The sequence below is a fragment of the Apteryx rowi genome, unplaced genomic scaffold, assembly GCF_003343035.1.
Source record: "Apteryx rowi isolate R43461 unplaced genomic scaffold, aptRow1 scaffold_81, whole genome shotgun sequence".
Lineage (NCBI taxonomy): Eukaryota > Metazoa > Chordata > Aves > Apterygiformes > Apterygidae > Apteryx > Apteryx rowi.
In genome coordinates, this window is record NW_020451105.1 from 505,306 (window position 1) to 518,657 (window position 13,352).

At 41.1% G+C, this 13,352-nt stretch overlaps 1 protein-coding gene across 1 annotated transcript in view; it reads left to right on the forward strand.

Moving 5' to 3' along the window:
• ABTB2 (ankyrin repeat and BTB domain containing 2) overlaps positions 1-13,352 on the forward strand; it is a 144,259-nt gene that overhangs the window by 113,341 nt on the left and 17,566 nt on the right. Inside the window, exon 4 of the mRNA XM_026089412.1 lies at positions 8,720-8,872. Coding sequence (XP_025945197.1) covers positions 8,720-8,872 — 153 coding nt within the window. The remainder of the gene's footprint in view (positions 1-8,719; positions 8,873-13,352) is intronic.

Here is a 13,352-nt window from a genome sequence, read left to right on the forward strand (position 1 = left end):
AAGTGTAACATCAATCCAATAATTAAAAAATAAAAGTTTCAGCAGTTTTTTCCTTGTCCTGAAAAATAAAGAATCATCTTTTAGTTTTGGAATGATTATTTTCCACAGACCATTCTTCTGTGTTGGAAATTTGTCTTTTGAAATATTAATTAGATTTTGGCTTGTACTGTACGGTAAATGGAAATGTTTTCCTATTTATTGTGAAAACCCTTTGCTTTGGTCAGGACTGTCTTTGTTTAGCTGAACAAACTTTTGTGGTTATAATTAATTAAATCATTTTCAGTATTCCGGAACTGCCCCAAAATGTTTATCTTGCTGGTGCTTTTTTCACACAGTTGTAACTCAGGAGCTGCAGGCAGTTTTCCTAAGCATGGCAGTGCTCTGTATTCAGGGTTTTACAACTGGGCCCTGAAAATTAGTTCTGTGATTCAATCTGGCAGATTGGTTTTGGCTTGAGAATCAGCATATGTTTTTAACATATGCATGTTGGCAAATCAAATTTGGAGTCATAACTAACAGGCCTGTTATCTCAATCCTGCTAGCACTTTGGGGAATTAAGTATCATGGGCAAAAAAGAATGACGAGACAGGACGGGGGGATGTCACAGCACTGAATAAGGAAGAACCACACTGACCCCTGATAAATCTGCTTGCAGATAGCACAGTGGGGTTTTTTCAGTTTGCCAGTGTAGCTCCTGGAATGAACCATAAGTTACCTCTAGGTTTTTCTGGCCACAGGATCGAGGCTAATCCAAGAATAACATTCTGGATTTCTGCCTGTGTGTATCTCTGCCTATCACATAGCATGCTATTACAGGCTCATTTCCTTAATGCATGTATTTTGCATTCATGTTGTGCTCCAGACGGTATTAGTGTTTTATTTTGCAGCATGAATTATGCTTGTAGCACATGGCAATGTTTCCTCTGTCAGTCCAATTGGGCTGTGTCTGGGGTACGAGGCATCCAGAAGTCAAACTAGTTCAGAATGGAACAAACCATTCCAGCCATTTTGAATCCTCTGCAAATTCCCTGAAGCCCTTTTGACTGACTAACCCAGCAAATCCACAAGAAAGGCATTGCTCATGAAACTGCCAGGATTTGTTCTTCTCTGTCAGTGAATGATGATGATAAAAAAAAAAAAAAATACTTAAAACAAGGACATGAAGGGAATTTTACAGATTTTTTCATTTGGATTGATTTTGAAGGACAGCTGAAAGTTTGAGGCAGTTTGCACTGTGAGTACAAGCCACTTGGGCTTTTAGAAACTTGAATTGTAATAACAAAATGACAAACAGCAATGTCTGACAGGCATGCAGATGTAAATCTTCCTTTCTGCTGGTGCTGCTTGGGCTTGGCAGGCCTGAGGGAAAGCAGGGAGGTGTATTCCTTGCTGCGCCTGTCGAGCAGGTGGAAGCACTGCTTACTTCAGAGCAACTATTATAAAAGAGCAGGGCCCTGGTTAGGTCTTGTCCAGAAAGCAGAAATACCCTTAGCAGTCTCCATTGTTGGAAACCAGAGTAGTCGCCTTTTTGCGAGAACTGGGAGAAGGCTTAACAGTTCTGCTGCAAATAAACAGTTTATTGAAAGGTCCTGACCTGATCAGAGCCAATATTCTGTCGTGTGAAGAGCCTGTGTCTTAGTGGTGATGGGAGGAAGCCCTTGTCCAGCCTGAGCTGGGATCTGAGACCAAGTACCTTAGGAGGAGGTCTGTAGAATTGGGCTCTGCATGTTTGATGGTACAAGCTCACAAGCATAGGTCATTGGCAAATGCTATTTTCAGCGTGTAGCATGAACTTCAGCAGATGTAAAGGCAAGTTAGTCCCCTTCATTAAATCTGATTTTCATGTAAGTGATTTAAACATACAGCCATATATTACTTTGAGGTCAAGACTGCAATTAGGTCCAGAGGCCTAATTCATTTGCCAGATTGATTGCAGTAGAGCCTTACAGCTCATGGAGAATTTTAGGGGGTAGAGACATCATGAAGAGTGAGAAAAATCAATGGTATGCCATTGCTCTGCATTGCTTCTGTTGAGGTGGTTAGCGGCAGTGTCAGTCAGGGATCAGCAAGCTCTGTGTGCTTTTGGAGGAAGCAGATGAAAGTAAGTCACATCCTTGACCACATAACTATGACCATATTATTGTACTTAAAGCTGTTATGTATATCTGAATTTTATCATCAACTGTATACAATTTAAGTTGTTTTTAATTATTTTCTGTCTGTCTAGAAACAAGAGTTCCCTCTGCCACAGCATACAGATGTTACAAATATGTTCTTCTAACAATACACATGGCATGTCCCATAGCAGCAACAGTACTTTGTGTTCAGCCTGGAAAATGGGATCTTTTCCCTCTTATTAAGACAAAGTTTATAAAAATACAATTATAGTGAGTTCCTAATGAAATTTGTGATTTCTTCTTCTTTTTTTTTTTTAGTGAGCTTGAATTTAGTTTTTACTTTTATTTCCGGTTAATGTGGAGTAAAACCCATCTGATGTTGAACCTCATTTCTAAGTGCAGTTTATTGACAAGGGCAGAAAAGGTGGTATTTCTGTCTGTAGTTACTAGGATTGCTAAGAAATATCAGAACCATTGTTTCTAGACTTAAGCTATTCTTCGACCATTTTATATCCTATAAGCAGAGGAAACTGTGAAGGCAGATTCAGTGGAGAAAGGATCCCAATAATTATAATGTTATCCAGATGTCTTTCATTCTATTAGTGTCTGACTGAAGGATAAGTCACTAAACTGTGGAATTTAGTGCCGCAGACTATCCAAGCCAAGATCTTAGCAGCTTGATAAAGATCCACTAAAAATTGAGAACTCTTATCTTTTAAAACAAGAGACAATAATTGTTTTATGTGAATTCAGAAAAAAAACTTTCTCTTTGGGCCAGTTGGCTGTGATTAAATTTTGTGTTCCTTTTCTGTAAAGATCTGGGACTGTCTGCTTTGAAAGATGTGTCATTAGTCAAGATGATCCTTGGATCAGATCCAACATGGTAACTTCCATTTTTTCCTTTCTCTATAAGTGTGGTAGGTTTTTGCAAATTTGGAAAAATATTTTGAATCTGAAAGGCCTGGCTCCTGACTTAAGCTGGTTGTGTTTTGGAGCAAAGATTTTGTGTTTTACTAAATCATCATTCCTGTTGTTATTGTATTCACATATAATTACATAGTAGGAGGTTTTTGTTTTTTTCCTGCAGCTCAAAGAAGGGACTCATATTTGAGAATCCTAATTGTAAATATGCCACCATTTTCCATACGGATGTTACATGGTTTGATTTTGCCTCAGAGTCTTTTCCCTTCTCCAATTAATCAGACTTCACCCTGTGTTTTCTTTTTGGTGCTGTTGCCATACGGGGGTTTTTCCATCTTCGTGTGAAGTTCAGAACAACACATCTTCCAGTCACCCTCATACATGATGTACTGTTTTGTTGTATTAATCTTATTCCCACCTTTTTTCCTCTACAAGTCCTGCTCACAATAGGTCTGTCTCCATCTATCTAGGCACCTGAAGAGCTATAAAAAAAAGCCTACATGGCCTTCCCCTTGCTCAGCAACAGGGCACTCGCTCCCAGTATTTCTGCCTTGGTTCTCAGTCACTTTACTCCCTTCTCCATGAGCACAGACTCAGTATGACTTTTGTGCTTATTCCTATAAACCAGAACAGGTGAGACTGATCTATAGCTTTTTATAACTATTCCTAACTCACTTTGTGGTGGTGAGCTCAAACTCATCATTTTAGGGTAAAATGGGACCAAAACAGAGTTTGGTTCCAGCATTAAACTCAAACATTAGTTCACTGCACTGAAAGACCCTCTCACCTATGTATCGTTTCGGTAAATCAAATGTGAAGGAGTTATCATGGCCAATCCTCACCATATGTATTCTGATATTTACATGTGTGTTGCAGTGTTAAGGTCTGCATGTGTTTAAAACGTTAACGTGGGCTTTATAGAGCAGTCGTTACAGGCGAAGGGAAGAAAAAGCTATTCAGTCATCCCATTTAGAAGAATATGAGACAGGTGGGATGGGAGACTATTGCGTGTGTGTCTCAGGATGAGCTCAGACTGCCAGGAGGGAAACAAATTTTGCTGTTCTTACTTGTTGTCATTAAGAGAATCTTTCCTATCTTAGAAGAATGAGATTTTTCTTTCCTGCTCTTGCTGTCACTGCTGCCACCTTCTTTGTATTGCTGTAGCAAAACAGGAGGCTAGGAACTAGTGCAGGAAGAGAGGAGAACCGGCAGCAGGAAAAATGTCTCCTCCTTGCCCTGCTCCCCCTTTCTTCACCAGTCTTGTCATTGGACCATTTTGGGGACCCAAGCAGGAGGGAGGGATCTGACACCATGGCTGTTCCCTTTGGGAATGCCTACTGCTTTTTCTTGAGACTGTAGGTGTTCTCCAACTCTGAAAGTCAGTCTCCAAGTGCATTGTGCTAGCGTTCAAATGGGAGGAAAGATGGCACAATTTTCTGACTCTTATGGAGGGTTCTCCTCTTTTGCATGCAATTAACTTCTCTCTGCCAAAAAAGTCATGGCCTGGGGCTCTTAAAATTCTTCAGAAGAGCTCACTTTGGGAACTAATTTCTTTGAGGTGGACCAGTTAACACTGGAAGTCTGCAATTCCAAAGTATATCCTAAAGGCCACATGCTAATTACGTCCTAGGCCATTCTAACCAAACGAGTACAGTAAATTTTCCAGGGAAAGTTACAACCACTTTCTACAAATGAAGTTGCTATAAATTCTCTGCCAAGTGCTGCTGATGCTGTTGGCACCTTCCTTCTTGATTATGCCTAAATAAAAGAAAGCATTTTTGTCCAAATGAGGGGGAAAAAAACGCAGCAGATTCCATTCTCTCTCTGAGCACATCTGCCATCTCCAACCTGGTCCCCTCGGGAACAGAAAGGCTGTCTAATTCTAATTGGAGAAGATTTCAAAGAACCTGTGGATAAAATATTGACAGCACGTGATGGTATCAGACATTGCTGTAATTCTTTACAAGGGTATATGGTAGGTGAGCGGTGACTGTTACTTTCCAGTGCTATGTACTTCCCCAGTTTACACATGGCATTACTCTCTTTTAAGACAACTCCATGACAAGAAAACTGAACAAAGCAATGGTAGTGTTCTTCACGGAAAACAGAGAGTACGTGTTCTTGGACAGCACTGAACTACTGCTGGGAGTCCAGTGGTTTCACAGGGCTGGATCAGTTCATGTGCAGAATTTAATGAGCTGCCAAATGCTTCTAAATGTCGGAAAGTCCTGAGGAAAATGCACATTACAGAACATGGCACAGACAGAAATGTATAGACAGAAATTCATTTCTATAGCTTGCGGCATCTCCCAGTTAATTTTCCATGAAGATTTCTTCCCTTCCTCCTCCTTCATGTGTTTTTCAGACTGTGAAATGATCAGTGTTTCCCTAGAGGCAGATAGAAGCCGAGGTTAAGGGCCACAGAGATAATAATTGCATTTATTTTCTGGAAAAAGCTGCTTAGTGCAATGAAACCCAAGTTGGCATTTCATTCAGTTGATCTCTCTGCTCAGATCATGCAGCGGTACTGCTTATCTGACATATTGTTAGCAAGCAAAGTAAGATAAAACTGGTCCTGTGAGCATGCCCACGAGGACAATATGAAGAAAGGAAATAGTTAGATAAAAGAAGTAGGGGCAAAGAATAGAAAGCCAAGCTCAAGCTAGAAATTTTATGGAGAAGTAAAGCTTTTATAAGAAAATTGAAATTGAAATCATTAGTCAATCCTGCTAGCATAATGATTTATCTGACTTGTGCAGCAATGTGAGTGATGAGGTTTGGAACAAATTAGGATAGCAGCAAGAGGAAAACATCCTTCATGCCACTTCTTTTGCAATCCAACATCTCTTTTGGGTCCAGGGTAACCAGGCAGTCTGTTGAGCTGTGAGATTTAAAAGCCTTTGGAATTATCTGCTGAGATAAAATTTTTTCTCCTTTCCTTTCCTCCCAAACCAGACATTTCACATTCAAGGTCTGCTTATGCATGCAAGCCATTTATAACCCTGGCACATGGTAATTTTTATAGAATGGAAATTTCTTCATGGTATGTGTCATTTCTGGTGCAGGCTCAATGGTATTTTTTCCTGGCTGAGGACAGCCTCTTGCTGAACAGTACGGTGTGGAGCAATTACCAAGATTATGGCTCATCACCTGATAACATCATCAGGACAGTGCTACAACTGCAAAATGGATTGACCTACTTCTCTGTCCAGCAGCGTGCCCAACATGAAAGTGTCAGGGAAGCTGTGATGTGGCCTGAACACTTTAATTGTATACAGACGCAAAAGATGGTAGATAAGATCACTAGTAAGAGGACTTTTTCATTGCTCCTCAGGTGTTCTCCCCCCCCCCATCCCCATCTAACTTCAAGTATTTAATTCCAGTACTTCAGCCTACCTCTTTATCTTCACTGAGCTGGGAGCTTTAATCGTCTGCTGGAGGCTCCGCTGCACATGCAGAAAGTCTCAATAATGAATTTAGGCTCCTCCTTTAAATGCCTGAAGTTAAATGATGTAAATGTCACCTCTGTTGTAGGCCAGACTGAAGTTTTCTGGAACAGACTGCTGAATGCATCTCCAAACAGGCATTGTGGATTGCTCCTCTTCCCTTAGGGAAGTCAGTCAACTCTGAATTGGCTGTGCTGTGTATTGGCTGTAGTGATTCATCCTGCGTATCTGGGATGAGTTAGAAAGCCTAAAGGGGTTGGGGAATTCAAGCTGGACTTCAAGAAAGCCTTTCCAAGCTACCAGATAATTTTCAAAGTGAGGAATGTTGAAGCCTTAACATTTTGATTTTTTACCATAAAAGTAGGCTGGTAAAAGGTAGTAGGTAATGTTCTGTCAGGAACGCCCTTGCGCTGGCAATGCAGGATTGATCAGATGCTTGAAGGGATCTCTGATTTTTGTAGACACTTCTGTGCTACTCGGGAGAAGAGAAGAAGGAGCAGAGGGAAAATAGTGCACTGCTTTGTAAAGAGATTGTGGCAACTTTTAAGAGTATACCTTGCCATTGGCAAAATGGAAACAGATGGCACACATTTTATGGAATAGAGTTATTCTAGCCTGAAGGATGTTCAAAGCCATACAAAGGGAGTTCTGCTTACAAATCCCATTACTGATAAATGATTTCTAACAGGATTTGTGCTGCTTACTCTATTGTGTTCACATGTGAGCACACACACGTGCATATACACGCACAGCTTTGAAAATGCCTTTCATGGGTTCAGCTGCTTTCATTAATACCAAAATAATTTTGTATTTTCTGGCATGTGTCTTTCTTTTCTGAACCTTATAAAGGAAGCAGTGCCTTCTCCCCTCTGTTCTTTGCATTTAAGCATTCAAAAGAAAATGGTTTTTCTCAGCATTAATAAATTTCTTATTGGATATGGGAAAGGTGTTTTCAATTACAGCTGGCATTGCTGAGCCTTGCGGCAGGTATCCTTGGGAAAAAGAAAAAAAAAAAACAAGCAAATAATATACATTCTGGCTGTGTACAGTCAGATTTGTTAGTTTAGGTCAGATATCGCTACATGAAGCTTATGAAACATTTGTTTGGGGTATACAACAAATTTTTGACCATGTCTGCCAGCTATTAGAACCTGGTAATTATGCTCAGCTCCCATATTGATATGAGATTGTGTATGAGAGTATTATAATACCTATATATTTTTATGTAACCTCAGTGCTGTCTTCATTCTAATAGCAGGAATAAAGCTAGTCAGCTAGTCCAGAATGGCTGATGTTGCTATTGTTAGTACTTTATTTGCATTCCATTATTTCCTTGCAACCTCTCATATAGAGTAAAACCTCACTGTGCTGGATGCTGTACAAATTAGGAACAGATAGATTGCTTTTCCTCAAATTGCTTGCAATTCCTCAAATTGCTTCCAAGCAATGTTGTACATGTATTCCTCCAGGGAGGTATCTCCATGTTAGTTATTCCTTTGATTCTAGTCATCCTCCTTATGTCTGAAGTACACAGCTGGTTTTCTAGGGAAAAATCATGTTAAAACATAGTTCTGCAGAGATCTAGAGGGTCAGCTGTGTAAAACTGTAGGCCTGAGCTCTGCATGTGATGAATGCGAAAAGCCACTGGGTAGTGACAATATAATGTAAAGATCAAGGTAGGGAGCACTGAATGAGCCAGGGTAACTGAAGTTTCAAATAATCAAGGATATCTTCAGTACTATTAAGCGGGTTGTGGAGTAGCCTGTACATATGGATTATTTAAAACAACAAACACAATTATTATATAAGCCACACACCTGAGGTGAGAACCCTTCTGGTCTAAAACAAAGCATTAGCCACCTGAGCTAAGAGGACTGACCCATAGCTAATAGCAGAGGTAGATCCCTTATATTCAGTATGCCCTGATTTCTCACGGGGTAAAATATATTGCACAAAACCAGCATGTCCCTACATGACCCCAGTTTGGATAAGAAGCAGTTTGGATAACCAGGGCAGAGTGGCTGAAACTTGCCTCTCAGCTCCAGTTCTTTCCACCTGCTGACCTCCCCATCAGCCTTGCTGAGCACAGGGATGCAATTTGCCTTTGCAGGAGGGGTTTTATCTTGGCCTGCATCGCAGGGCATGCCCAGGAAGCTACAAAGTAGGCTTTTGTATCTCAGTACAAAATAGCAGAACAATGTTGACTATGATGGATTTTTTTCATTTTTTGTGCAGGCCCTTCATGCTTCTGCCCCCACTGATGGAGTGGATGCGAGTAGCTATCACCTATGCTGAGCACCGGCGCAGTTTAACTGTGGACAGCGATGATATCAGGCAGACAGCCAGACTGCTTTTACCAGGACTGGACTGCGAGCCACGGCAGCTAAAGTATGTGGACTGAACTCTAAAAGCAGCTAAAATAATTGTAACTTTACTTTTTACTGTATTTCGCTGGAGCAGGATCTTAAAATACTATGCAGGCATCACATGTTTAACCTTTTAGTACTGCAAGGAGCTAGAGAAGCTTTGGTCAAATGCTGCAGCAGGAGTAGAAAAATTTTTGTCTTGCCAAAAGTTATGTAGGAAGAATGTGATGGAGAAAGATTGAAATACAAGTAGCCAGTCTCCTAGGCCCAGGTCTTAATTATAAGATCATCTTTTGCTTTTTTAGATAGCTTGATGAAAAGTATAAGTACCTTTTAAAATAGTGTCCCCACATATATATCGAAGAGGGATTTATAATAAACTTGGTTCATTAGCGCATCATAGGTATTTTGTTCAGTGTCTGTAAGTCTCTTTAAGATGCTGTTGTTAGCACTGATTTTAATATCAGAGTTGTATCTTGAACATTAGTGCAAGGTAAATTTTTCTTTCTCCCCATGTAACTATGGATTAAATGAGTGAGCTGGACACATCAATAACAATAAACACCCTAAGTGATTAAATGATATTCTGAAAAGATAAGAATATACCATTACTCTTAGAATTTTTTTGCATGAAAAATAACAGCAACAGGAGGCTTTTTATCAAGAGTCTTGGTTCTGTTTTTGCATCCTTTTGCCTTTTCCCTGGGGCAGCCAAGGAGGCTCTGGCTTTTTGCTACATCTCAGTCTTTCCATTTGTGAAATGGAGGATAGTACTTACTACCCACAAAACCTAATGCAAAGCTAAATTAATTGGCAGGTATGCTGGTGCAATTAGGTGACTGAACTCTGATCCAAGTTCATTCACAGCATCCCTGCTATTTTTGACTCTGCTTGGTATGATAATATGGGCTAAGACTGTTCCACATAGCTCCACTCTAAGGGGACACGGTTGTTAATAACTGAGAAGCGGCACTTTTTTAAGCTACTTCTGCACTGCAGCTGCCCAGGTGAGCCCATGCTACTCCTTTCAGGTCAGCCAGGCGGGGAGCTCAAAGCGCTGCTGACCTGCTGAGCCTCAGCTGGGAGCTGGGAACCATCTGCTGAGGGGCAGGAAGGAGCAGTCTTCTATAGCCTTCCTCTGCCGTGACTGGCTCCTGCTCTTCCTCTCAGCTAGTAGATTCTGCCTTTCTCCTGAGATGTGGTACATGACTGACTGAGAGTGCCGCCAGCCTTTTTAACAGTGATCCTCAGGAGGTGTTTAAGCCCCTTGACCTTGGACTGAAAGGAAGCGGCTGTACTCTGGGCTTCGTGGCCACAAAGTATGACTCATGCGCTTAGGCCTGGAGTACTGTTCAGGAACACTTGCCTGTGCTCAGTTTCAGTGTAAGCAAACACTGTTCTGGTTTGTGTGTGGATGGTAGGTGCTAGGGTAGGCTAGCTAGTATGTGCTGAGCTAATTATACATATGTGCCTCATGCTTGCCAAAATGTTTGAAATTCTCTGATGAACGATACTACAGAAGACTAAACTGATCACAGTTCCCTCCAGTAAGTTTCATGGGTTTTGTTTCAATCTTTGCTCTGGGAAGATTGAAGCTTGAATGATATAGCTGTGTAATGAAGGTCCCATTAGAAACCCAGGAAGTCCAAAATAATGTAGGCAATAAATAAAAGTGAGAAGCAGACATACGGGCCTCAGCCACACTATGTGGAATATTCAGGAGTAAGCTCATTCAATCGCTGGCTTGTTAGGGATTAGCAATACTGGCCTGTGGAAGGAATATGTTAGAGGTTTTCAGCCAGTTTGTTGTTATTACAGAAAGAAAAGCAATTCTGTAAGAATATTGAAATGCTTTCACACCTTTTACCTCATCAAACTTCCTGTATAGGGTCATGCAATGTGCATTCCATGCAGGTGAAATAACCTTTGCTTTAAAGTAACACATATCTTTGTAGGAGAGGATCAAAATCAAAGTTAAGCTTCATCAGTTGTTTGTTCTGAACTGTCTTGCCTGAGTTTTATTTTCAGAGGCCCAAGGATGTTCTCTGATACATGGTATGAGATGAATAACACTGTCCTTTTGCTGCATGATAGACTTAAACTAACAGAAATAATATGAGGAAAGAGAGGTGCCTCATTTACAGTGCCTGTTATACAATCCTTTCATTTAAAGCAGTCATTTGTATCTAGCAATTATAGCAGATTTAAAGGAAAACAGTTTGGAACTCAAGCGAAATTTATCCCTGTCTTGCTGTGTGACAATAAGCGAATTGCAGCTAGTTTTTCTTTATTATACAAAAGCTAAAAGTCATATAATGGTATTTCCTTGCAGTGGTGATACATCTGATAGCATATGTTGAAATCTCTGAAAGAAAAGTTGTACAGAAGAACAAAATACTATTAATATAACCTGAAATTCAGACCTCTAGTATCTGTCCTCTGACACAAACTCTTGGGCAATATGGTTTTCCACAGCTGCTGTTTCTGTTTTAGTGAATGAAGTTTTCTAATCTGATGTTCTTAATTTACCTTTGCAAAATGATTTATAAAGATCTTTGGTACTCACCTGTTACTGTTTAAATGACAGCATAAGTGGAGAAATGCTAGATTGCAGAGAACCGTGCTGCTTTTTCACTGATTTAAATATAAATTTATGGATTTTAATATTGGGTTATTATCACACAATCTCTGCAGTATTTTCTACTACTATTGCAAGTACTAGTAGAGATCACTAATCAAAAGTTAGGGACAAAGACTTCTTTTCCTCACTGCAGGCTAGATTTAAATCACTCACGAGCAGTAGCCACTGCACATGGAGTAGCTTGCTTATGAATCTCAAATAACGCACCAGGCTTCTGCTCCTACCCCTTCAAGCCACATACTGTACCAGCCCTTCCAAACCAGGACCTCGTCCCCATCCCCTTCCCCACTCCCTGAGCTCTGGCTGCTCCCACCACCATGTCCTCTGTCTCTCAGTCCACCTTCAGTTCTCCAGGTGACTCCCTGGGCTCAGCTGAGCGTTCACGGGAGCTGCAGTCTGGGCAACTGCCTGAGTACCGGCTTTACCCTGGGAAGCATGCAGGAGAGGTTGCCTCTCTTCCCCACAGGGTAACAACTCGCACACAGAAAACCTGCTGTGGGTACAGCTGCTACACAGCCGTTGTGCATGTGTGAGCTCTTTTCCCTCTGGCTCATGTAAGATGCTTCAACTTTTATCACTTTCTAAAAAAAAAAAGCTACTTTGCACACATCAACAGCAGGCTGTCAAGCACTTACTACAGAGCAGCAAGTGTATAGTAACTTGCTGGCAGAAAGTGTGTCATGGGCTAAGCTTGTGGGTCCCCTGAAAGTAAAGCCTACAAATGATAACTTCAAATTTTTGTACCTGAACTCACCTGCCTGCAGATGCAGCCTCCAGGCAGCTGGATTGGCACCTCTGCACCGGGAAGCACAGGCCACATTTGTACCACGTCTCTCTGACAGCTCTGCGCAGCTGGTTTGTTTTTCTGTGCGCTCCACAGGGCTAGTTAGTGAATTCACACACATGCGCGCACGCCTGCCCGCCCCAGCAACGCGTCTGAATACCGCTGGGTGGAATCATGCCTCTTAGCAGCACAGAAACAATGTGCAAAGACAGGTACCAGGCCTCTGAACACTTTCATTTGTTTTCTGAGGTTCACCAGATTTCGGGCAATAATACCCTTTTATTTGTTTGCATAGAATTATTGTTATTATACAAAAGTCATGTTATCATATTTTATAAAATATTTTAATATCATGATATTGTGCAATTACCTTGCCAGAACAATCTCGTTAATTGGCTAGCCTAGCTCTAGCATTGATAGTTTATGATGTCGAGTAGTGAGCCATAGCTTAGTTTTACCTTACTGTTTTCTTCGTGCTCTGTACTGTATGTGTCATTATCCGGTATGCGGATGCTTCAGAGAGTTTGTCTTCTGTTCAGATATTTGTACTCAGCTGCCTCAGAGCTACAGTTTATTCACAGATGTATCTCCAAAGAGCTGGTGACTCCAAGACAGTCACTTTGCTTCCTTGCTGACTGTTCCCCAAATTGTACTCTGATCTAGTTCCTTTCTGAAAGCAGCTGTGGCGAGATCCTGGTTTCCCCTGTGCAATGTGACTGTCCGTGGACTGATTTTTGTTAACTGAGCACATTGTGTGTAGCATCTGGTCACCATTTGTCATCAGCCATCAATGCAAGTTCAGAAGCATAAAAATGACCAGATGAATTAATACTTGAATAAGATTCATCTCAAGTCTTCTCAGTAAAGTGATGAGTGTTTTACTTATCTGGCAGGCCGTACAAAGTTTCCAGAAGAGGTTAGCCGTGTTGAAAGAATCTCATTTTTCAAAGGAACTTGGCAGGCCAATATCTCGCTCACTGGGTGTGAGCACAGCAGCCTGTGCTGAAAATCAGACAACTAGTGGAGAAGGCATTCACCCTGAAATAACATCAAAGGACTGACCATATCAGTGCCCAG